The sequence below is a fragment of the Ptychodera flava genome, chromosome 5, assembly GCF_041260155.1.
Source record: "Ptychodera flava strain L36383 chromosome 5, AS_Pfla_20210202, whole genome shotgun sequence".
NCBI lineage: Eukaryota > Metazoa > Hemichordata > Enteropneusta > Ptychoderidae > Ptychodera > Ptychodera flava.
Window position 1 is genome coordinate 42,634,576 of NC_091932.1, and position 26,599 is coordinate 42,661,174.

General features: G+C 39.9%; 3 protein-coding genes across 3 annotated transcripts in view; 2 read left to right on the top strand and 1 right to left on the bottom strand.

Annotated features, from left to right (window-relative positions):
- Nucleotides 1–15,718, bottom strand: LOC139134017 (elongin-C). Its single transcript, XM_070700853.1, has 4 exons — nt 15,584–15,718; nt 3,361–3,552; nt 2,651–2,699; nt 1–2,379 (listed from the first exon to the last, which is right to left on the bottom strand). The coding sequence occupies exons 2-4, from the start codon at nt 3,527–3,529 to the stop codon at nt 2,238–2,240; spliced, it is 360 nt and encodes a 119-aa protein (XP_070556954.1). The 5' UTR covers nt 3,530–3,552; nt 15,584–15,718; the 3' UTR covers nt 1–2,237.
- The window catches only part of LOC139134014 (ATP-dependent RNA helicase DDX24-like), a 23,622-nt gene continuing 12,741 nt past the window's right edge, over nt 15,719–26,599 (top strand). Inside the window, exons 1-5 of the mRNA XM_070700849.1 lie at nt 15,719–15,976; nt 21,175–21,300; nt 21,615–21,756; nt 23,833–23,987; nt 24,760–24,993. Of these exons, the coding sequence (XP_070556950.1) occupies nt 23,841–23,987; nt 24,760–24,993 (381 nt within the window). The 5' untranslated portion in view covers nt 15,719–15,976; nt 21,175–21,300; nt 21,615–21,756; nt 23,833–23,840. The remainder of the gene's footprint in view (nt 15,977–21,174; nt 21,301–21,614; nt 21,757–23,832; nt 23,988–24,759; nt 24,994–26,599) is intronic.
- On the top strand, nt 15,752–22,525 carry LOC139133749 (histone H3.v1-like). Its single transcript, XM_070700516.1, has 4 exons — nt 15,752–15,976; nt 21,175–21,216; nt 21,615–21,756; nt 22,509–22,525. Exons 1-4 carry the CDS (start codon nt 15,752–15,754, stop codon nt 22,523–22,525), a joined length of 426 nt encoding a protein of 141 aa, XP_070556617.1.

Genomic DNA, 26,599 nt, shown 5'->3' on the forward strand with positions numbered 1-26,599 from the left:
TTGATAATTCCCAAATAATTTCATTTATTTTTCATCTGCTGTGAACAAAAACAGCAACCTGCATACTTGCAAGGAATCACAAACTCAAAAACAAAATTATGGAAAAAAAAAAAATCAAATTTACATGTCAATGAAAACAAAATGGATAATTTTAATTTCCCAAACATCTTTGAAGATGACAAGTCAGAAACAAATATTTTAAAATTAGAGATACATTTGCTACGATAGCTGGAAAATAAAGGGGTAGTAAATCTGAGGGTTTGTCTGTGTATAAAACAACAGATGTACGCTTGTCATCTCTCAAACTGTCCTGATGGCTAATGAAACAAGAAATGAAACAAGAAGTGATGGACAGGAATTAATAATCCTGTCAAAATGTTGTTTAACATGAGTATTCAACCTGGATTTACAAAAATGCCACTGTCAAGATATGATGAGAAGGTTACACGGTGTGAAGACATTGTCAGTCTCAAGATATTCTCTTTCTTCCATTGTATTCTTTCTGGCGTTGGAAAAACTGACCTACAACCAGGACCACCACAGGTCGATGTCTGCCATTACACATAAGAATTAAATCTTTTGTTTCTGGTGTTTTGGGAGATTATTAAAACCCAAAACCTTACTGGCAGGCCACAAATACTTTTCTCCCTTTTTTGTACACTAATATCTTTAGAATATTAAAATTTTTCTTTAATACTAAGATAGCCCATCCAGCCACATATTGGTGTTACTGACAGGACTAAACAAAATGCCTTGAAAGTCCAACACAGGGTTTAATTTAATTGAATGACAAAGTATAAGCAAATAAGGGATAACAAGTAGGGTATTTATGTCTTTTTATTACTCAATATAAATTTAATATAACTGGGCATAGTTGTAAGCTGAGAAACCCTTCCCAGAATAAATTTGAAGGTTTTTAATTCTCCCAACCGAGGGCTCACATTTATGTTGGTTCATCAATGTTTAAATAATAATTATTACACTGTACCTTACATTCAATGTCGCTGCATACTTTTCCCGAAAGATACAACAATAGTTTTAAGAAGAATATCACCACTAAACACAGTCTACTATGCTCCTTGTAAGTGCTTCTGTGTAAGTTTCTCTTCATTAACAACATGGGCAAATCTTTTGCCAAGAACTATTTGTTACCTGCCGATTCCAAAGCTTTCAGCACCTAGTATTTACTTGCTCTTAGATGCATAGGAAACTATCAGGCCAGCTCCGTATTGCCATAAATTTCTGTGTACTCAAATCTTTGCAATTCCTTTCCATCAAGTTCCCAGTGTTAAGGTCAGATTTCCTGTATGCACAGGAGGGAGCGAAAGGTAAAAGATTGCTTTTCTGTTGTCATGACAACATATTATGGTCAGCATCAATGATATCATACCAAAGTGTTGTTCTAATATGTTGTAAAGTGTGCCTGGCTGTCAACCACATATATGAGGGATAAATTAAAGCAGCTACAACCTTATGCACATTTTACAAACGCTAGCCAAGAGTGAGACAACCTTTTTCCCTCAAAGAGTACGACCAAATTTTGAGTAACACGTAAATTTATGACAATCACGAACTGGCTAAACTGTCAACAGAAACTACAAACAAATCATAACTTTAACTACTAGGTTGCTACAGGGAGTTTTGAAGACACTGTGTCAAACTACATGTAAATGGAACGAAAGCATGTATTCCACACTGTTCCAACAAATTTATTGATGTTCTTACAAGTTCTAGAAAACGCCAGTAAACATTTCAAAGCAAATGAATAGCTTCTTAGCTTCTATATTTATATAAATACACTTCATAAGTACTACTTTCAAAATAATTATAAAACTTCTGTGCTGTAATTAATCACCTCAGTTTGATGGTATTCAGTATATTTAAATATTACAATGTCATGCTGTGAACAATATAATAATGATTGTTGATGTATGTCAAGTCTGTTGACCAATCACACCAGTGTATTCCTCTTGATTTACATAAAACTGTTACTGACTTGACCCCATTACCCATAAATTATGCCTGGTGAGTCCATACCATGAGATATATGAGGTCTACAGGTTACCAGAAAACAAAACAAAATATTTGTCTTTTTAGAATATGAAAAAACATGGCTGCCTTCAAAACTCCCTGGTGTGGACAGTCCAGGCTCTCCTCAGATGACAAGGAGGAGCTGTCTAGCACTTCACGATCACAAAGTGAATATTACATATCTTGAAGAGTTGATCTCTCTCTTTCTAACAATCTAAGAAATTAGCAGCCATTAGCAATTCCAGTGCAATTTCCGGGGCGATTGGAAATTCAGGAATCTCTGTCGAACTGTTGGTGTAGCGAACCTTGTAGGTGAAATACATGCATACTTTACACAGGACATGGGAACTGTGAACAAAAAGAGCGAAATAAATATCAGTAATTAAAGAGTGAAGAATGATTAAATTGCGCATATGTGGATCCTAATATACTCATTGGTAATTTTTAATGTAAGAGCGAGGCACATTGAGATGTCTCTGGAAAACATCAAGCAAAACTAAAATCCAAAATAAGTGCCAATTGGCCTATATTTTGATGGGCCTACAGTATTATCAGCTAATAATATCTTCAGCTGATGTGACCCATTCATACCATGATTGAGATTATAATTTATACTTACGGTATTTCTCTGAAGTTGACTTCATTTGTTTCATTTTCAGCAAATTGGCCTGAAACAACAAAGACAGGTTGAATGAATAAAGGTGAAAGGTCAAATGGTAGCTCCAATGACAGTGTATGGTTTGATCCTTGTTCTTCCAAGAGGTCACTGCTACAACTAACAGATAGATTCTAATTGTTTTCACAATACTGAAATGAGTAACTCTTTGCATGTCCAGCAAAGCCGTATGTTGTAGTGATCCTACACATGCTGTCTGACAAGACGATTTGCCCATCCAAATGTGTCTACACTGACTCTAGTGACTAAAATTGTGCCTAAGTGAATGTGTACCAACTTTTCTACAAGCTCTTTATACTTAATTAATTCTGCTTTTTTATACTTCAAATTTTATTTTTTACCTACATAACTTTTGTACTTTGGCTTTTGACATTCTAACAGTACCACTGAGAATTTAATATAAAACAATGGAGATGATCTAAAATACTGTGAAGGAAATCATGGGGTTTCTGGGCACCAGCTCACATTGACATTAATGTCATCAAATTTCACTGACATAAGCTATGTGCAGAAGATGACATCACTACATTGTACACTGGCATCAATTGTAATGAGACAAACAAAATGGTTACGAAAATGAAAGGATCGACTCCAATTACAAAGAACTAGTTTTTCTTATTTCTTTGACACCCAAGTTTAATATATCAGCTTACCTGGTCCACTCAACATAGCTTTGATAGTTCCGGATGTCAGCGCATGGTCTCGTTTCACAATGAATTCATGTCCATCAGATGACACTAGTTTGACATACATGGCGTCGGGACCTTCACACCCTCCATACTGCTTATCGTCTTCACCTTCCTTGTCTTTTTGATCAGCCATGGTTTGTTACAGTCTGCTCTGCTCTGAAAAGAAAAAAACAAAGAATTCTCTATAAATTCACAATAATTATCATACCTTATACAACTTTCTCATGTAACACTATGTGAAGAAGCGCCCTAACAATTATGCGGTAACATTCGGGCATATATGTAACCATTGTCTTATGGGCATTTGCATACATATGTACTTTTAAACTGCTTTCATTCTAGTTGTATACAATGCTCTCCCAAAGTGTTATGTTCATAAGCAAACCATCGCAAGATTCCAAAAATTACCCAAATTCTGATCGTAGTGGAGACATTGCAGCTGGATACAATGGGTGATGTTTCTGTTAAAATCTAGTGAAAACAAGTCATCGTTGATGACACAGTCCCCACTTGTTAATGGGTACTTTGATTACAGGTCCTCAGAGAGGATAAAGTCCTCTTCATTAGGTCTGTGATAAAAATACTTTTGAATAAATTCGCTTGATACATGTCTGAGTTGTAGTTCAGGACATGAAAAAAATCGTAATAAAATGGCCACACGGTGGCCGTATTGGATCGTATCACAAAACAAATAAATGTGCATATGTATGACATAGGTCAATGTCCTTGTAGCAAATTTGATTAAAATTGGTTGAGATATGCCTGAGATATGGCTTGTACATGAAAAAATCATAACAAAATGGCCGCACAGCAGCCATATTGGATCGTATCACAAAACAAATTAATGTACATGTGTATGACATTGGTCAATCTCCATGTACCAACTTTGAATAAATTCGCTTGATACATGTCTGAGTTATGGTTCTGGACATGAAAAAATGTAATAAAATGGCCACACGGCGGCCATATTGGATCGTATCACAAAACAAATCAATGTGCATGTGCATGACACAGGTCAATGTTCTTTTACCAAGTTTGAATAAAATCAGTTGAGTTATGCCTGAGTTATGGCTCTGTACATGAAAAAATGGTAACAAAATGGCCGCACAGCGGCCATATTGGATCGTATCACAAAAAAAATTGATGTGTATAGCTATGACATTGGTCAATGTCCTTGTACAAACTTTGAATAAAATCTGTTGAAACATGCCTGAGTAATGGCTCTGTACATGAAAAAATCGTAACAAAATGGCCGCACAGCGGCCATATTGGATCGTATCACACAAAAAATTGATGTGTATAGCTATGACATTGGTCAATGTCCTTGTACAAACTTTGAATAAAATCTGTTGAAACATGCCTGAGTAATGGCTCTGTACATGAAAAAATCGTAACAAAATGGCCGCACGGCAGCCATATTGGATCGTATCACAAAAAAAATTGACGTGCATATCTATGACATTGGTCAATGTCCTTGTACCAACTTTGAATAAAATCTGTTGAAGCATGCCTGAGAAATGACTCTGTACATGAAAAAATCGTAACAAAATGGCCGCACGGCGGCCATATTGGATCGTATCACAAAAAAATTGACGTGCATATCTATGACATTGGTCAATGTCCTTGTACCAACTTTGAATAAAATCAGTTGAAACATGCCTGAGTTATGGCTCTGTACATGAAAAAATCGTAATAAAATGGCCGCCTGGCAGCCATATTGGATCGTATCACAAAACCAATCGACGTGCATCTGTATGACATATGAAGTAATCCTTGTACCAAGTTTGAATGAAATCGCTCCAGGCATCTCTGAGATATCTGCGTGAACGGACGCACGCACGCACGCACGCACGCACGGACGCACACACGCACGGACATGACCAAACCTATAAGTCCCCCCGGACGGTGTCCGTGGGGACTAATAAGCACGCTACTGATGATCCCTGCTTACGCCATATAACTTTGGTCTGTAAAACCGCATCAGGGCCATAATAATTATTATTGACTGCTAACGACGCGAAATCCCATCACCAACATACCGGCAACTTCATATTACACTACAAACATGTACTGTACATCCGTATTTAACATTAAATCAAAAATTGTAATACCAGTGAAAAATACATATATGAAGTAAATCAGTATTCCGTATTATGCTCAACCTTGCTATCAATCATAAGATACGTCATCCATTATATATTTTAATGGGATGCTTCCATTTTTATTTTGTTTGTCTTTACTGTGTTTGGGTTTCTGACTTCAGGTTTGCAATTGTTCACTTTGGGATAAAGGTGAGATTGAACTGAACTAAAGCAGCACTGAATTTCTTAATGTTGAATGTCTATGTCAATACAGTATTCTAATCACAAACTAGTAAGAGAAGTAAAGAGGGTAGACTGTGAATGGCATTACGTCAATCATATATATACAAATATAAAAATTTGTCAAATTTTTCTATGAAACTGTCAGAAATGATGCTTGGAGGAAAGGCAGATTTGTGTTTGGTTGTTACTACTGATCTTACAGTCAGAATTCTAAATACATGTAGAAAAAAATATCAGGCAATCAAACCACAAGTTGCAGCAATAAACAATGGTGTGCAGAGACTAAAACTGTCCAAATTTCTGTTGGTAACAGCCTACTTGAACGATATGTATGACGAACATGCAACGTGCAACGCACTGCAATAACTAACATAGAATTTTTGATCATTGCAGTATTTGCTCTTGTAAGCTCATGCAAAGTTACACAATTAATAATAATGATAAAGAATATTTATAATGCACCTAATCTCAAAAAGGGAGCTTTAAGCGTAGGACAAAATGACACTATTCCCTAAAAAAATGTATCTTCTCTTGAGAACATAGGGGAATGAAATATGTGAATCCATATGGTGTAGGTTGACAGGCAGACTGTTCCAAGTTTTTGGTCATGAGTGGGACAAAGACCTTTCACCAAAGGATTAATTTTGTGGAAACATGTGGTATTCTACAGAAGACGTGTCAGGTGAAGAATGTAGGTTACACACTAGTTTTGCCACATGCCATGCTTAAAAAAAATTCTTGGTAAACGCTTACTAACATGGACTGGCACTTAACACTCATGCATACATGTGCATGTATGTGTACTATATGTGTTTTGAGTGACTGAGATATATCAGTGATAACTGACTGATTTTCACTGCAGCAAAACTGACCCCAAATTAACCTCTTTTTATCACTGAAAACTACCCAGGCTAAAGATTGAATTTTAACATTAATGATAAAAGCCACTCCTACATTGTACATTTTTGTACATGTTTGAGCTAAATAGACAACTTTAACCCTTTTCCTGCCGAGCGCCCCTGTCCGTTATCCTGCCAAGTCGGTCAAAACCGGCCCCCTTTTCCGTGTCTACAGAAGATAGGCTCTCCTGCACGCTTTCCTGCCAGGCATTTGGCGGAAAATACCGCATTTTCGGGGTACGATTACCGACCATATACGTGTTAGACTTCAAAAATTTTTGCATGCCCGTATAGAGGGGCAACCGCTGATGAGGTTGTGTCCAGAAAATGACGAGGTCACGGGCGTTGTTTGCCCCGGGGGACGTGCACTTTTATGCCCTTTTCTAGCTTACTTTCGCGGAAGTAAAGCTCGTTCGCCGGCACGCACGGCCACACCGGGGAAACGTCACCTCTCTCGTGGGTTAGTAGAAGACCCAGGGGTTAGTGCTATGGGTGCGGCAGCACCCTCAAACCTGTCCTGTTTCCCCTGGGTTGTGTCACTTGGCCACGTACTTTGAACGACTTGGAGAGTCGCACAGTGCAGTCTGCTTTGACGTAGTGTCAACGACATAGTTCCGCCATTGAAGGAAGGCGTGTACATAGTTTGGCCAGTTCAGTGAACACTTAGCTCGTTAGTGTTACCGTTTCCTAACAGGTTAGTTGTGCAGTTGTTACTAAGGTGCAGTTTTGTACCACCTTAGCTCTGGACAGTGCAACTGCTCTATGCACTAACCCCAACGACAGATGGTTGGTACAACGTCTACGTCGCACCAGCACAGCCTCCGTTGGGCTGTGCCCCTCCCACGTGATACAACGCACGTTCATCCATTACTATAGCATCCTTACGGATCTGCCAAAAACGAAAGTGGGGGTAAAAACAAAACAAACGAAAATATGCGATCATAGATAGTATTTTTTCGGGAATAATTTACATTATGCCGAACAATAAATCTCGGAGTCTGTCTCGACGTCCGAGTGCATGGTCCGTGTTTCAAAAATTACAATCGGGGTGGCAGATCCGTGTTTCAAAATTATAATAGGGGGAATTGTACAAAATAATCCGTCTAAACAAAACAAACGAAAATATGCGATCCATAGATAGTATTTTATTCGGGAATAATTTACATTATGCCGAATAATAAATCTCAGAGTCTGTCTCGACGTCCGAGTGCATGGTCCGTGTTACAAAGATTACAATCGGGGGATTGTACAAAATAATCCGTGTTTCAATTTACAATCAGCGGGATCGTAAGCACAAACAAACGGCACAACCGTGCTCAAAATGTGATCATGGTCCGTGTTAAGAATACAGTCAAGCCACTGTTAGGCGAAGCTGTCCCCTGTCCGTTATTTACGTTGGGTTCTCTTGCTGATGGGTGTCGTCGGGGCTGTGTGAGTAGAGGTCTGCACGCCAATGCTCCTCTTACCTCGTAGCATCATGCGATGATGAAAAGCCGCAAAACACTCGCCCTCGTGAAGATGAACCCCGCACAGACTACATCCTTTGGACGTCTCAGACAGTCGTCCGCTCGCAGTGGTCTTACCCTCTCTGCTGCATACTTTACAGCATTTCTGCCGCCCCTCCAAACGGCTGACAACGTGCATCGGCTGATTTTGTGGATTGATGTACGAGGCAAGAGAAACGGTGGCCTCGACCTCTCTCACACTGGGCTGCGATCGCCCACAATAACCGCCAATGAGTTGTTTCCCGACACGCAGATGAAACATCTTATGGGTCAGCTTACTATCAGGGTGTACATGCTTGAAGCATATATATGCATTTACCAGGGCAACATCAATCAGGTAACATGCCAGATAGGTCCACCATCTGTGGTTCTTGCGCCCAGTGTGAAAGTACTTGCGCTTCTGGTTGGCTCGGTCGACGCCTCCCATGTACCGGCGATAATTATACAGCGACAGAGGCACTTGTCGCCGCTCGTCTCCCTCCCCCACTGGCACGCACTCCAAGGGTGGATAGACCGTATTCAAGATCAGCACCTGAGCGTTACTATCCTGATAAGCAGTGATGTTAAGACGAGAGTCCGTTCTGGTCGTGGCTTTCATATCCCCAACAGACAGAGGAAGGCGCTTCCTCTTACCCGGCGGAATTAATTGAGGGGCATGGTGCGACGATTACGGCGGTTAAAACTCCCGACCATGTAGATCCCGGTCTCCATCAGCTCTCTAGCAGTAACGACTGTGCTAAACAGGCTATCACAGAATAGGCTGTGATTATATCCACAGAATGGCTGGACCAGCTCCATCGTAATTCTTTTCACCACACCTCGCTCCTGCCGTCTCCCATCAGTCCGATCCCGAAATTTCACACCTAGGTACGGTGCAAAGTTAGCGATGTATGCAGTGGTGGAGTCGCACAGCTGCCATATCTTGAAACCGTCTCGATCAGGCTTATGCGGTAATCTCTGCTTAAATTTAGAACGGCCCTTAAATCGCACCATGCCCTCGTCGATGGAGATCTCTCTACCCATCTTATAATTATTTACGCACCGGTCAACTATGGGCTCCATCCATGGATTGATTTTATACAGGGGATCCTCCTGACACCGACGTCGGCGGCGTGCCTCATCAGGATCACGACGTGGATCGTTCTCTGGGTCTGCCAGATGAAAGTATCGCATAAGCTGCTGAAAGCGACTGCGGGTAATCACAGTAGAAATACCCTGGTTTCTCAGAAAGGGATTGCTAGACCAATAATCCTCCACTGATGATTTACGGTCGACACCCATACAGACTAAGACGCCAATGAACGCCTGCACCTCTCGGTAGTCAGCGTTACGCCAGTATTTATCTATTTTCCTAGCGATATATCGCTGGTGGAATTTGGCGTATTTATTAGTCTCGTCCTTGGCCAATCTGATCAGTGTAGCTGGAATAAACTTAAAAAGTAATCGAGCTCACAGGAGTGGCTGGGCAAGGTGAAAGTCGGTCCTCTCAAGGTGGTCAAAATCGGTCTCCTCAAATATATTAGCATCGGTAGTCTCCGACATACGCCAGACAGGAGGGTGTCGTCCTCCGCCAACACAGCAGCAACGTCATCATCGTCGTCAGAGCTTGCCTCAACTACATACTGCCTGTCATAAAAGTCATCGTCCTCTGCCGCATCCTCGTCAACCTCCGAGTCGGACTCAGCGGTGATCAGGGTTCTGCCCAGAGTTCCAAGAGTGCTGGACGGCTCATTAATATTCATGAGCATTAATATTCATGAAAAACTGTAACATTTATATGCTTGTATTTATACATTCTTAGGGCTTGATATACAAATAATAGCCAATTCCACTGTACCTTCAAAGTATTTTTTCAGTTTTAACTGAACAAAACAGAAAGAAAACAATCTTTAGTAGTTGTAAAGGAATCTTTTGAAGCTTCTGAAAAATAATGTACCACTTTTTTGTCATCATTTTCCTGTGCTTATATCATCCCTCACCACTATGAAGTTTGGATTACCATTGCACTGTACCAGTATCCAGTGTTTTTTCAAATGACCTAGGTGGTCTTGTTACTGCTCATGCGCAGACTCTATAGAGTTTAAACCAAGAACTTAGGGTTGGCTAATCGGCCATAGTTTTGAAAGTGGAATTTCTCGATGTCAAATTCACTTCAATTGCTTCTTGATAGTCATTGTAGAATGGGAAAATTCACAAACAGAGAGGCTTGTTGCCACGGACAAGTAATTTTTGGCTTATTGACCTGAAAAATAAGTGAGTGTTCATTGATAATTCAAAGACTGGATTCGTTGACACCAAACTTGCTCGTGACTTTCATTGCATGCAGTCTTTCCACAATGCCACTCATTGAGTTTGAACTGAACATTGAAGAGTACGTTTTAGTTAGAAGTCCTGTTTTTTGTGCTCATTTTCGCTTCCGTACTTCATTTTTGTGGTGTTATAAACCTTGATACAAAGCAAAAAAACTTCAGTTTTTCTCCTTCTTTCTATCGTACAGAGATACTGTGTGACAGGAAAACCGTGTCTAGTTCATTAGGGCGATGATCTTGTGAACGTACGTTCAACAGCTTTTCATATGCAAAATCAGCGTACGGTAATCAACCAGTGGTATTGTTTAAATAGCATTTTTTTGAAAGGCATTCTATAGTACCATTGTTTTCATCAACTCTTCATGCAATTTTATGAACTGCTTGACCTCAAAAGTGTCACTCGTAGACATTCATGTTGATTGTTCAAAGCATTGAACTGCAAGTGCCGGTCGGTCACTTGTCAATGCTGGTCGGAAATTCTGAGTGCCGGACGGGCCCGCCAGCGCCGTCCGGCGTGGCAGAACCTGGGTGATATCACCGTCGTCTGGGCGTCTGGGCCTGAACTCGCCCGTAGCGGCATCAAGGATCATATCTGGCTCAAAATCAGGTGGGCTATCCTGATAACGAACCCTCCGCACTATCTTTTTCGGCGGGGACATCGCAGCACACGAAACTATGGCAGGAGCGGGCTGGGCAGCCTCTGCTGATGACGAGGACTCAAGCTCTTTCGCACTGGGCACAGGAACCTCTCCTGACGCAGGATGAGGGCTCATAGTAGCAACAGGTGGTGTCTCTCCCGGAGCAGCCAGGGGAGAACCAATGGCATCAGCCGTCTCGTTACTCACTGTCTCACTAGCAGCAGCAGACGTAGTCTGTGCAGGTGAAGTATCTCCCACAAGAGCAGATGTAGTCTCTGCAGGTGAAGTAGTCTCTCCCGGAGCAGCCGGGTGAGAACCACTGGCGACCGGTGACCGTCATCATCCTCATCGGCAGAACGATCGCTCTTACGTTTACGCTTACCACTGGGTTTTTCAGCCGGAGATAGCTTCGCCTTACGGGAGCGTTTCTTGCCCGACTTCTTAGAACGTTTACTAGGGACATCACAACGATCGCTACCACTACCGCCCGGAGACTCTGCATCTTTGAGCTTCAGTCGTCTGCTCGCCTTCAGAAAACTTTTGCGGTCCGTCAAGCTCATGTCTGGAACAGTGTCGACAGACTAGCAGGTCCCTCCCTTTAAAGCCACAGGGAAACAAAGCCCTGGACATGATTGGACGCAGGGGTGTTAATATATGCATCCACCTGTTATTATAATGGACCTACGGCAATCAGTCCACCAACCGGCGCTGACATTCCTACCCGTCATGTAAATTGCCTGTCCGCACCATTTGATATGCTAATAATACTCATTTGCGATGCAAATCCCTCGAGCACTTAGCATAACATAGTCAATGTCATTAGCATCTCAACTTGACATTCCGTCCAGCTGGGTACGTGGCATGCGCACCTGCCACCCAAGGACGTTGGCCCAAGCCCATGTTTAGTACGGGTGGGAAACCCGTATCTTTAACCTCATGTCCCTTCTAAGTACGCCTGCGCAGGGCGTATTGTCATCCAAGTCGGTGACAAGCCAACCCGACAGATCGCCCATTAAGCAGTAATGGACTGGCCGTCTCGTTCTTGTACGGCAACGAACAGTGCTTCAGCGGCTTGTTTAGGTCATAACCGTCGCCTGCCGAGCGGCTTACCCAACTAAGGCGGTCAAAGATGAAGGATGCCAAAATTGTCAACGGCTGTCTCGGCCTCGTCCGTTGGGCAAACATGGCTCCTTCAAATAACGTGGCCAGCACGTCTACGTCGTCAGCGGTGATGACGACCCTCATTGACGCCCGAGTGCGTAAAACTAGGAATATACCGACAGGTACCTCTACCTGAGTCGGTCATACTACGGTATAAACCAAACACAGGTCTGCCAACTCCCGTTAGACTCGGCCGTTAGCCGAACTTCACAGGGACAACATAGGCGTGACAAGTCGGTGAACAACGGTTCACGCACCTAACCGCAGCCGCCAAGTCGGTGAACAATGGTATCAAATTTTGAGGCCATGTTCGTGAATGGCAAGGCTGAGGCGGTGTGTTTCGTTGCACGCTTGAACGTCTAGAGCCAAGTGCAGCCGACAACGTCCGACATCTGAGTGGGTAGTCTTTTCGAGAAGGTAACAAGTCGGTTAAAAGCGGTGGTTACCCTTCACAAATGTCGCTCAAGTCCGTTCGGATCAGTTCCATGTCAGGGACTAATCAAGCCGAGTCCGTCAAATCCGTCCGCACTTCCCGTCAATCAGGACCAAGTCCGTGATTTTCGTCTCGCACCATTGGCAAAAAATTGCACCGCCAGCTGAGGCGGTCTTAGGCGGTTGCCTTACAGATTAGCGTTGCCGAGACGGTCAATTTCGGCCGCAATCTATGTAGTGCCTCAGAGCCAAGTTAGCCCAAACTCCGCTAGAATACGTCAACGTGCTAACCTGCCAAGTACGCTACTCGTCCCCCCAAAAAAACCAGTCCCCCACCGGGGTGGGGGACTGGCTGGGTAGCTTCCGCACCTTTCCCTGTCGTTGGACTCTCTGTGAACCCATTTCGAGAGCAAACGCCGTTCCTCGCCCAAAACCTGTCCTCGAACGACCCCTAGCGCGAGCAAGGGTTTGCTACACGTAGTTCCGTCGACTAGGCAGGAAAGGGGGTACCAAAAAGTAGCCCGATTTCCACCGCCTTGGCAGGATAACGGCCGTGGCTGCTCAGATTCTAGCTACACCGAATTTCAAGCGGATTTTCACCGACTTGGCAGGAAAAGGGTTAACACTGACGTCAATGGTTAAATTTTGCAACATCATAATGAAAGGCATCAAAGAAAATTATTTGATTTTTAAACGTGACATACATGTACACATACTGATATATTGGACTTCAGAAACAGATACATGTATACAATATACAACAGTAGACTCATGCAAATGATAAACCTGTCAATAATACTATTACTATCAGAAAGGTTGAAGTAGAGTCTGAGTGAAGAGTTTGATTTCCCTCCATCCTCTCAACTAATACTCTCAAAATTATATTCGTACTGTTGAGTATTCTGATGAATTAGGTTTTAAGTATAAAATTAATTTTGTTGGAGTCAATTCTGCACCAGTTACATCTCCACAAATGCAACAAAATGTATATTAATTTAAGACAACTACGAACAGGAAGTTTAAATTTGTATTGTGAAAAATAAACATTGAAATCAAAAGACTGAAAGGTGAATGGTGTTGAAGAGATGTCACACGAAATCCGATAGAAGTTAGAACATGAAGATACATGTACTGATTGGCAAGTTAGTTGAAAATTGGGCAAACATTATAACCCCCTTACCCAACCTGGAGAGAAAATGGACCAACTGACATGTTATTGAGTTGACAACATGTAGACAACAAGAATTTAGATTTCTGTGAACCGAATCTAACGCGAAAGCTAACACAGGACACCAACCAAAGCTGTTTGTGAACAGATTTCTGCAGAAATTTTGGGATGCAGCTCATAAAATGTATTCATATATTAATTTTGTGATACACTGCCTATAGTACGAAATAAATTCTGTTTGAACTTTAAGGTACACAATAATGCATTTTTGAAAGGCAGATTATCAACCTTTCATTGGTTGGAATGTAAGCTGCTCTTTCCAAGGTTGATGAACATTTCTGTAGGCACATTCATTTGTTTTACAATAATAAGAACTCATAGAAAATGACTGAGGCATAATAAAAGCAGGATTACAGCAGCAAAGGTTATATTGACTGAGACAAGTTATTAAAACAGGACATAAGATGCAGTATTGTAGAATACATGTAGATACTCAGACTTGGGCATCTCCCCTTGACCTCCTTATCACCTCGTAAAAAAGCATGTGTAATGCTGGTATGACACTGTGACGCATCACCTTGGATTTTCAATGACCTTAAATAACCTTACATTTTCAGTGACAAACAACAGGCAAAACAGTTGTGGAAGTACATGGCAACTGCAGTTGTGACTTTTAAATTATGCTCTTTTATAGGAGTGAGTAAATTTGATGGTCTGCTGTGTAGGTCAGCAATTACTTTGTTGAGAACTTGCAGCTATCATTCCTGATAAAGAACGCTGAAAACTTGTGCAATAATCAACAATGGATCACTCAAAGAAGTCTGGGTCACAACACAGGGCTACTGAATTTTGGCCCTGATTATCCACAAATGATAAAGGATTATCTCAACCCTGTTTGATCATCTGGTAGGCTATGGTAGATCTCAAAACTTGTATAATCCAAAAACAGCTAAATGCAATTTAGTTAATATTAGTGTTAATTATTGCAGTATACATGTAATACGTTTTTTAAAAATTGTCTAAGGTGTGGCAACTTCCATTAGAGCATGGTGTTTTATGAACATATAAGACTGGCTTCATTGGAACGGCAAAACCAGGAAGTTATCGGGAGGTTGAGTCAGAATCACCCAAGGACTTGCAGTGGATCATGTTCCATGAGTAACGTAATTTTTCAGCGTGGTACTTCACCAACAGCTGGACAGCATGCATGGGGAAGTGATCATCGATACTAATACTTATTGGAAATTCCTTCGAAAACACGATCGAGCAAGACGGTCATGATGCTGACCGTCTGACACGAGTAGTGGAGTGTACATGTATAACTAGTACACAAGTATTTTCTGTTTCGATATAAGATGACTGAGACACCCGTGTAACTGAACTTGACTTTACAACAACATGTACATGTATTCTCAAATACACCGATTGCATGAAGGATCTGGAAAATTTCCCGATAGTTCAAAAACACTGGCACCATGCAACGATCCTACATTGAGATACACCCATGGTAATTTAAAAGCCCGTTTTCATTCCCTGCACGAGTCTGAAATTGAAATAACGGCGTGAATCAAATTGCATGTTTATGATGACATAGCGTCTTCATTCCGTCAAACAAGGTCGCTTTTTACAAGTTTTACCGCAGTATTTTGAAATCATTACCTTTAATTAAGCTTTAATTAAAGGGAAAGGATTTCAGTGACATAATTGATTAGGTGTAGCGTTGAATTATTCAATAAAATTCCTTGTATTACCTTAAAAATCGAGATGATTCCGAGCAGATCTGTGATGTTTTTGTCCTGCTTCTTGCCAACCGGCGAGGCCAAGATACCCGGATGTTCACCTTCCCCTCGAACGCAGAGAACTGTGGGTATCACCTCTGACCTCAGAAGATGCCTTGTCGAATCGGAAAATATGACAATATGGCGACGGCCATGAAGAAACGTGGTTTCTCAAAGAAACGTGTCAGGAGCAGACGATTAAAGGGTAAGGGGCAGCTGATTGCCAAAAGCAAATGGAAAGAAATCGACATAAAGCCAGAGGACGCCCATTTTGATGATACCGGAGGACTTGTACTCTTTGAAGAGCTTGACGATTATGAACTTTTAACTAAGCGCGATTACAGTGAAGAGCAACAAGATGATAGTGTAAGTTGATTGTGCAGTAGAACGTATCTGTAATTTTGATGTATCTAAGATAACTGTTACTGCTTATGTAAGACAGAATAGACGAAAGAGCGTGATGGATATTCTTGAAAAACAGCAAGGCTTACTGTTCATAGACTTTGTTGGTGTAATTCGAATTTCCAAGGAAGAAGGGAATACGAAGCATACAACGCTGATGCGCAACCGACGCAACCATTTTCTGAAGAAAGTAGACCAGTGACAATGGCTGGTAGCCCATGCATATTTTAGTTTAGGATTAATTTTTCAATAACCAGACAAGAAAAAGCTATTTTTCAAGATTCTGCTCATAAGTGACTGCAGCGTGTTCATTTTTAGCCGGATGCCGGCCAAATTGACCGGCTACTTTCGTATTTTGGCCGGCTACTTTTCAGCACTGTTTCGCTCTAGCCCCAAAATTCTGGTTTGATAACAATATTTTGATTTTTTGGTGGTCTTGCAAGCCGGAAATAATATTTCAGAAGAGCCGATGTAGGTAGGAACTTGTTGCTATCACTGTAGTACCGCGATCAGCGAACGTGTTGTACTATACTGGGAATCGCTCTCGAGGTCAACCCTGCTTTCCCGATCACAGCCCGAATTATTCCGACGTTCACATCGGGTATAGCCGAACATTGGACAAACATACAAGTACGTAATGCCCGCGAATACCGACCATTTCCGAATGAAGCCGACGTTGTTTCGCTCAAACGCGGAAGAGAAAGTCGACGCTTGAGAGCTTTGGTTTTCTGCGTAAGAGTAGGGTATTGTCTGATGGGTTTGGTAGGTTTTTGATCAAATCTAAAGCGACCAAAAGTTACTGAGTCTCATTTTTCATACTTTTGAAACGCCATGTCAATCCATCCATGGTCGATCACAATGTCAATATTCAACTCAAGTCGATCGACATCGCGTTTTGTTGAGGGGCCGTGGTTGTGTGCTTCGCGGAAGAGAAAGTCGACGCTTGAAAACTTTGATTTCTGTGTAAGAGTAGGTTTTGCGAGGTTTTAGATCAAATCTAAATAAACAAAAAATTACTTGGTCTCCCTTTCCGTACCTTTGAAACGCTACGTCTATCACAGTGTCAAATTTCAGGTCGACCGATATCGCGTTGTGTGTACTGTATTACAATCGACTGCCGGTGCTTTGCACACATACGGTGTAGCAGGTGCACCGTCCCTCCGGACGGTGGGTGTAGTACAGGTTGGTGTTCGTATAGTTTCGGATTTTATCAAACATGAACACTGAAATTTAGCTCTCTTTCTTTTAATTATATTCAACATCACCAAAAAATCAATAATCAGCTCGCGGATTCGTTTTATTGTGAAATTTAATAGTACAGTGAATTGAAATCACTGAAAATTGTGTTCCTATAATTCATTGAATTGCATGAATAAACTGTTTTATTTTACTGTATCTTCAGTCAAGTTTATTTAAATCAGTAAAAAACTTTGTACAGCCAGACTGGTCAGGATTCTAGCGGATAGTTTTCTGGGTTGTGAAAACCCCTATCTAAGATATATTTCAAAATGTTTGTTCAAGTCATGAGCTAAATATAATTCTACACAGCAATCTGGTGAAATTTTGCTAGTATCCTTGCCAACTGAATGCAGTTATCCTAATGACAGGCCTGAGTGATATCAAATTAATTTTTCTGAACTGAACTATCCCACGAAAACAGTTTGTAAATTGATTGAGATAATAATTATTCTGTATGCTGAAATGGTTTTTCATGCTGTACAAGAATGCATGAAATTACTCCAAAATGTCTTAAAATTTAAAAATTTCTTGCACACCCCCTCCCTGAAAGCCTTCACATGTGTGTATGTTGAAATAGCCTTTTATACACTGCATAAGAATGCATAAATTACTCAGGAATGTCTTCAAATTAAAAAAAAATCCTTATCACCTTAACACTCTTATGCTGCAATATTCTTTCATACAGTACAACAATGCATGCAATTAATCTAAGATGTCTTCAAATTTTAAAAATTCCTTGCACACAGGGAGGGGGACCCCCTCCCTGAAACCCTCCCCTGTGTGTGTAGGAAAAGCTTCTCACACACTGTTTAAGAATGCCTAAAATTGCCCAGAAATGTCTTCAAATTTAAAAAAAATACTTAATACCCCCCCCCCCCCCCCCCCCGCCCGCCCAGGGAATTTGGTTGCATACAGAAGCTAACCGTCTACTTTTCTAAATTTTCCGGCTACTTCAAAAATTTTTGAGAACCCTGTAAGTGAATTATCAAGTAATTTGCAATTGATGTGAATACTTGCACACCTAATACATGTAATACCCAAAGGAAACAGGTTTAATGGACAACAGTGATACTCAAAAGTTTGGCGACCTTTTGACAACTCATTTCATTCTGAGAGTTGTATGCAAATTTTGATAGTTGTCATGACAACAAACACGACCTTCTCAGCACGTACATGAAACTAAATCATGAAAATAGGCCATGGGCTTTCTGTAGGGAGCTCGGAGGAGGCATAATGTCTGTGTAATTCATGATCAAAGTAATGAAAATGTGTTTTCATTACGAGCGTAAAGTTGGCGTCATACTCATCCTCATCCTCAGCCTCAGGGGTCACGCAAAAATGAGGATGAGGATGACGCTACAGCGTCAGCTTCACTGGCGTCAGATCCGATTATTCCCGAATGCTTCTGATGGAATGATAAGTGTAAAAACGACTTTAAAAATGTGCTCCAAGTTTCATATCACTGAAAATGTTCATCAAAACACAGTGGGGTTTGTATTTCATAATATTTAGTAACCTCTCCTCTTAATATCCGTTTCTCACGATGTAGTTACAACGCAACATTCTTAGCCCTCAATTTCCTTAAAGTTCAAAGGTTGTATGTTTAATACATTGACTTTTCAGGCCTCAAGTCATAGTTATATATGTTAATTGTTTTATATGTCCTCTGAATAATTAGGACTTCTCAGGGCTCGAAATTAACATTTTATCCTGGTAGTCATTTTGACCACCACATTTTAAATTTGGTGGTCATTTTAAGGAAACTGGTAGTCAATATTTTTTTTTAACTGAATCATATTATCAGGCTTTTTGTATTCATGAAAAGAGAGGTCAATGTAATGATGAGTCTTTGAACATGGCTGTACCTAAAATGTACATGTCTGTATAGTCGATAAAAAATAATACCTACCGGTATGTTGGATAAAAAAACTGATTTTGCCAACAACTTCTCATCTATGACTCGTGCTTTATTGGAACCCAAATAACATGCAAATAGGTGGCACAATTCGTTCATGTTGTCTATCTTGCAATCAAATTTTTATACTTGCCAGTTCCAAAGTGATCGCTGTGTTGTCTAATGTTTTGTAATGATAAGTAGAAGGATTTTGAAACTGTTTTTTTCCGTTGCGAGAAATATTTGCATAAATGTTGCAAAATGATATTTATTTTATTGGCACCTATGAAGGCCCTGCGCCACAAAAAGCAACGAAACGTTATGTGTATCAATTTCTTCAAGGCCGATTGCAATGTTGTATTGATGAAACGGTACCCTCGCCATCAGACAAACCGGCAACTGCTGAAATACTAAATTTTTTCCATGGTGGTCAAAATGACCACCAGTTACAGAATTTGGAGGTCAAGCGTGGAAAAATGGTGGTCATTTGACGCAAGACCACCGCTAATTTCGAGCCCTGGCTTTCATATCGCCTCTTATGGTGGCGATTTTTACACATTTCGGACCATGTATACCTTTTTTGCACCAATTTTTGGAAAATCTTAACGCAAGAGTTGAGAGGATACCAACAAACACATCAGCGGATCCATGGACTGAAAATTACGAACATTTCCATAAAAACTAGTCTATATGACATTACGGGAAGGCTCCATTAACTTAGGAATACCCTACTTCCCTAGAGGATCAATTTCACAGACCTGCCTTTCCTACAATGGCACTACAATAGCACCAGCTGGATAAGATAAACATAACAATGGAACATTCACACCTTGGGGATTAAAAGTCTTCTTTTTGTCACCCGAGTTGCTCAGGCAAGGACTCGGGTTTCAGGTACCATGCAAGTTAATGCAGTCGTTCCCTAATGAGATATTCTAACAATAAAAGATTACCTGCGAACCAGTTTTACGATTCAAACGAAAGTTGAGAAAGAATGGAGTTGTTATTTTCTTAAGTTATGAGCGAATTTTATCATTTATCCGTCATCGGGTAGCGTAACTTCGGCAATCTTCGGATACGAAGCTGACGCTGAGTAGCATCATTTTCAGCGTCAGCTAGAAAGGTCACCTGAGGCTGAGGATCAGGATGAGGATGACGCCAACTTTACGTTCGTGTTTTCATTGGCCATCATTTTCTGTGCCTGTCATCCAAGTACATCAGTTGAGATATTGAAACTTTGTTGCACCCCCCCACCCCCCCCCCCCCCCCGCACGGTTGTCTTTGTAAAACATAGTCATAGTCTAGTCTTTCTGGGTTGAGTGTGGCGAGCTCGTCCAAAAGTGACATACTAGACATGTCACGCCAAGTAATGACTTTGGTAGTCCATGTGGGCTACCATTTTATCGATTTTGGTAGCCCCAGGGAAAAGTTGGTAGTCTGTTGATGTGGATCGACCACTAATTGCCAGCCCTGCACGTCCATGCAGTCATGGGCCAGTGGCTAGAGCAGTGGACTCACGATCACAGGATGGTGAGTTCGAGCCCCGGCATGGCTGTGGTGTTGTGTCCTTGAGCAAGGCACTTTATTCCTCATTGCTTCTCCCCACCCAGGAGTGATGGGTACCTGGTAGGACAGTGGTTGTAATGTGTGTGTTTAGCTCTGCTGCGCTTATTGGCTGCACATGTGAGCTGTAGTTTGTTCCCCAGGGAGTTGAGTGGTATCATATTAGGTCCAGTGACCAGGGTAGCCTTGAGCACATGTACTTGTGGATATGTGCGCTATATAAGAACCCAATATTATTATATTATATTATTATTATTATTATAATTAAGTAACATGCCTGCAACTGCAAACAACACTATTTGGATTAAATTTTTATAGTTCAGTACACTGAAGTATGACTTATCTTCATGACATTCGAGGTATACAGTAATGCAGAAAAATATTTGTACCATACAGCCTAATGTCAGAGCTATGGAACAGATTTGAAGTGCGGTTTGACTGTTGATATTTATTTTTTATAATCTATCAGAGCGATGAAGTTGAATTTGAAGAAGAAAAGTCTAAGAAAAAGGTAAAAAACGCAAGCAGCATGATGAAGAAAGCGTAGCAAGCCACCAAAGAAGAAGAAGAAGAAAAGAAAAAGGTGCAGACACAGGTGGGTGCTTGTACAGTATTTTATGTTATGCGTCAGCTGCTGTGTGACCTACATGTTTTCTCCTGGTTCAGACTGCATTTTCCATAATTTCCCATAATAACTTGTTCAAAGGAAAACATTTTGTGAATAGTGTTTGTCAATGCCAATAACTTTATAAGCTTACTAGAGTTTCAAAATTATTCTATAGGGTTTCCATCAGTATCAAATAGTAACCATGACAAGGTTTATGGTGGGATATTGTCCAACATATATCTATGATAAATATTTATATTATTAATAAATACAAAAAATGACTCTGTTGAATGTCTTGACAGACAAAACAAGACCATGAGAAAAGGAAAATTGAAGAAACTGTTGGCACCAAAAGAAGGGGAAAGCAACTTGAAGTAATAGCTGCTGATAGTGAAGACAGCGATGTTGAGAAGGATGAAGAAGATGAAAATGAAGAATGGAAAAGTGAGAAACAATGTTTGACTCAGAAAATTTTCTTTTTTCTGGGACAGAAATTTATCATTTATGCTTTGCATTGCTCTTGAAAGTGTATGGATTATTTAACCCTTTGAGCCCCAAAGTAAATTTTTGTCACCTTTTTAAAAATATAACCAAGTGAATTTTTTTTTGGATTTTTGCCAAAAGTTTGATAAAAAATTGTAGCCAACGAAATGTGATATCCATTCGGTCCAAAATTATCAAAAACATTACAGAAAAATTCATAAAAATTGGTAAAATGTTGCACTAAAATTTTTGGTAGGAAAAATAACAGCACTCAAAGGGTTAAAGTGAAAGTAGCAAGTTTACCAAGTCTGTCACCAACAAAAGTATGGAATTTGAACATTCTGTCTAAGTTTTCATTCCAATATGTACATTATAAAAGTGTTCAGAGATTTGCTAGTGAACCTTAAATGTATCCCCCTGAGGATACAATGATCTAGCCAAATTAAGGTTGTTAACACCTCATCATTGAAAGACTTTAACTTTTGCTCAAGTTTTCAGTAAGACAACTTTAAGCCATTCCCTTTGGAAATCAAGAATAAATATCAGGAGTCAGTTGCAAAATTTGATACAAGAAAATTGAATTAGCCAATATTTCTGGACACTTAAAATCCAAAATGACCACCATTCCAGTGTTAGCTGTCAGGAGAAAAAAATTACAATTAAAATTTTTGATTTGTGCAAAAATAAGCCAGTGAACTTTTCATTTACTCCAGGAGCTCCACAAAAGTAAAGTCTGCATATCTGTCCCCAAGACACATTTTACCTTAAAGGGAGACAAAGTTGGACAAAGTCGGCCATTTTTTATGTGATACGAGATACTACTTATATTGTTTGACATGTTGTAAGATATTGAATGAATGGGTGACCATGCATATATTCAACCCCGGTTTTAGACACGATACATGAGATCATTGAGAAAATGAATAAATGGTCATGACCATTAATTCATTTTTGCGATGGGTTTCATTTAATCTGTCTAAAAACCGGATCCAATATATGCATGGTCACCCATTCATTCAGTATCTTTCGACATGTCAAACAATGTAAGTAGTATCTCCTATCAAACAAAATTTATGAAAAATGGCCGACTTTGTCCGTTGAATATGTGTATTCCCTGATGTGTATTTTCTGCTGCAATATCAAACTGGTATTCATGGTGATAATATTGCTGTATGGAGAGCACCAAATAAGTCTCTGTCAATTTGGTATCTGTCTGTCTGCTTGCATTGAATCAAATATATTAGTATACAAATGATCTAAGATTTTTGAGAAGAAATGCTGTAGTGTCAGTACAAGATATTGAAAGTGACAACAGAAAAGAGTATAATGTAGTCAGTGAATTGAGTCCAATCGTATAGAGTCTTGCTTCTTCTGTGTATGGTCCAATCTAATGTTTTGCACTGTTTGTGAAAACAATGACTTTCAAGTGTTCTCCATAGCTTGAGAAAAGTAGATGGTTAATTTGCATAACAATACTTAAGGTAGTATGCACCATGAAAGTGAATGACTTAAACTTTTGCTAGAACTTACTGTCAAGAATATTTGATCCATTTTCTTTCAAAATCAAGAAGAAAAATAGGGGTCACCGTGCAAATTGTGGTACTAGGGAAAAATATTACCCAAGATTTACCCATTTGTGAAATTCAAAATGCCCGCCATCCCTGTGTTAAGTTTATGGAGGAAAGTTAAATTTGAATTTTATAAAACTAAGCTGGTGAAAAGTTTTCTTACACCAAGAGCTTTAAAATGAACCCCCATAAGTGGTTTATCAGAAAAGAATTGTAAAAGTTTGAGAATTTGAATATCTGTCCCCAAGGTGCGTTCTACCTTAACTTGTAAATTCTTTTGGTGTTCAAATGTATATTTTCTTGTCATTATTAACATTTGAATAAATTTGTCCAACAACACAGGTGGCCTATCCCCCCCCCCCCATCACCCAATGCAGAACCCTATTAATATTGTACCAGCATCTTTCCATTTTACTCGTGTGCTTCAAGTTACTAAATGTCCATCTTTATACAATGTTTTGTTTTACAGATCTTGATATGTCTGCCTGGCTGAATCTGTATGTACCTGAGCCTATCTTACACGGTCTGGCTGACAAAGGATTCACAACTCCAACACCAATCCAGACAAGATGCCTACCACCAGCCATCAGAGATTACCAAGATATCATTGGAGCTGCTGAAACAGTACGTAGTTGAAACACAAAGTGACCCTGTGAGGGCGCTGTTTATATAAGCAGAATGACCCTTGCTCTTCTGGACAAAGCACCATACACAAATGAAACACTTGCAATCATTTTGTGTAAACAATTTGGTCAGTTCTCCAAATTTTTTCCAAACTTTAGTTCAAAGACATTTTATTTTCTGTCAGAAAAGGGGATTTCATAGGTTTCCCAGAGGATAAAGTTAAAAGTGTCAGTAACAGGTTTTGAAGGAAATCAGACTACTTTATTCATTTCAGCCAATCATTGATTTTCACTTGGCATGCCAACTGAATAAGTGCGCCACCAAAGGGGATATCACTGATATTCCACAAGTAAACATGACGTGCATACCTCTTTCGTCATATGTAGATATATGTAGATTTGTTGTGACCAATTATCATTAAACAAAACTGGAGTTGAACAAAATAAGACAATTGTTTAACTCCTCAGAAAGTGTTGTAAACTGACAATTGAGTTTGAATTGAAACCTCCCGTGTTGCGAGAGAAGTAGACAAACTGTCAAAGGATGGTGAATTCAAGATTTAATCAGTGTGTTATGACTTTGAGCAGCATACTTTAATGGGTAGAGGTACCTTCTGTAAATTGGTTTTTTCCTGTTTCATGTAAGCCTGCTGACTTGATATTTTCATTCATAAAACTCGATATTTTCACAGTATTTTGAAGTTCTCGTGCAAAACAACATCTAATTAAGTGGAAATTATCACTAATTGAAATCTCCTCTTCCATGTTGATAGGGCAGTGGAAAAACCCTGGCATTTGGCATTCCCATATTGCATCATATTTTGGAAATTCAAGAGAAGGAAGAAAGACAGAAAGAGAAGAAATTGAAGAAGTGTGGAACTCTTGATGACAGCAATGATTCAACCACACATGACAGCTTGCTTGCACTGATACTGACTCCAACAAGAGAACTTGCAATTCAAGTCAGAAATCATCTAGTGGCAGTTTCCAAACACACAGACATTAAGGTAAGATTTCATGGTATGTCTCAAAAACGAGTGTGAAAGTTATGTTTTCCCTATGTCCCCAAAGAAACTTTAAAGGCCTGTGTCAGGGGTCAGATTCTCTTACAACGAAACTGACTGACTAGATTACAATTTCAATGGAAAACAAAAGGCTATAACACACCCATAATCCTCTTACAGACTAGAACAAACTTGATCCCTGGGATCGAGTCCCCTACCTTTTAAGGGCCAGTGGATGTAACTTTTAATGACTTGTTTGCACTATGTTTGTTTCAATGTCAATGTCAATGTCTTGTATTACTCCAAAAAGCATGTTATGATACAATTAATTGCAGGTGTTTTTAACATGCTTTAGGGAGTCGAACAGGAACTTTTAGTTAACACACAAATCAAAAAATTGTATAAAAAACGAAAATTGTGGAAAAAAATCATCAAAAGTTACATCTATTGGTCCCTTACACCGTTCTCTTTCAAAATGAAGAACTTATTATGGGTCACTGTGCAAATTCTGAGGAACACAACAGTGAACTATATGTAAATCAAGTTTACTTATAATTGGCAGGCAAAGTGGCCACTGTCGTCTGTTCTAATGCAGTTGGAAAACATTAAATTTCTGATTTGTACAAAACAAATGTGATGAAAATTCACTCTTCACGTCCAAGGCATAGACTGGAGAAGAATTATGAGGTTGTGAGTACAAAAATTTGTCCGAGAGGTGTAATCTACCTGTAACCTTTTCACCATCGTGGTTTGGCCCAAACCCATTGTTATCAATAGTAAGTGTAGATGTGTCCACAGAGAATTAGGGTGAACGGGTAAAGATGACAGATGGCAGCTGTAACAGTAACACATGTAGGTTTGAATTATTTGAATGTACATGTATACACATTTCCTCAGTCATAGTGTGTATAACAAGAGTTGTCCCCAAATCTATTATGTTGTATTTTGTGTTCATAACACCTTTAGGGATCAGGGAGACTCATTAATATGGAGAATGAGTGACATTAGCCATTTAAAAGTTCTGTACAATGTACAACACAATTATAAAGATATTCATCATACACTGTACTATGTTACATATGACCATGACTAAGCTACTGTTTTTAGCTACTATAGACTACCGGTATACCGTAGTCTATAGAAGCTATTGGGATGGGTATCCGTACGGCGTCCGGCGTCAGTCTGTAAGAATGTTCCTAGGCTTTATCTTAATGTAATATATTGAAATGATGATGAAATCATCAATTTTGTATTTTTGCAGCTAATTTTGCCATTTTTGGTCAGGCCATCCTGTAATGAGCTATCAAAGATATCCACCTTCTTCATCAGTACTATGTCACAAAAAGTTTTTCTCTACATAACACAGCAGAGCTCTGTAAACTGTTGGGTCGCCAGTTTTTTCAAAACCACTGGTCAGACAGCTCTAATATTTTATTTACAGGTCCCTAAGATGACCTTAGTGAGATAATTTCATACAGTCAGGAAATACTTAATTTTGTATCCATGTCTATAGTAGCTTCAGGGATAAATTTTTTTATCATCGACCTTGTAGAAGATGGCCTTATTGGCCTAACAAGTTATTGACAGTAAAAAAAGTTTAATAATAATT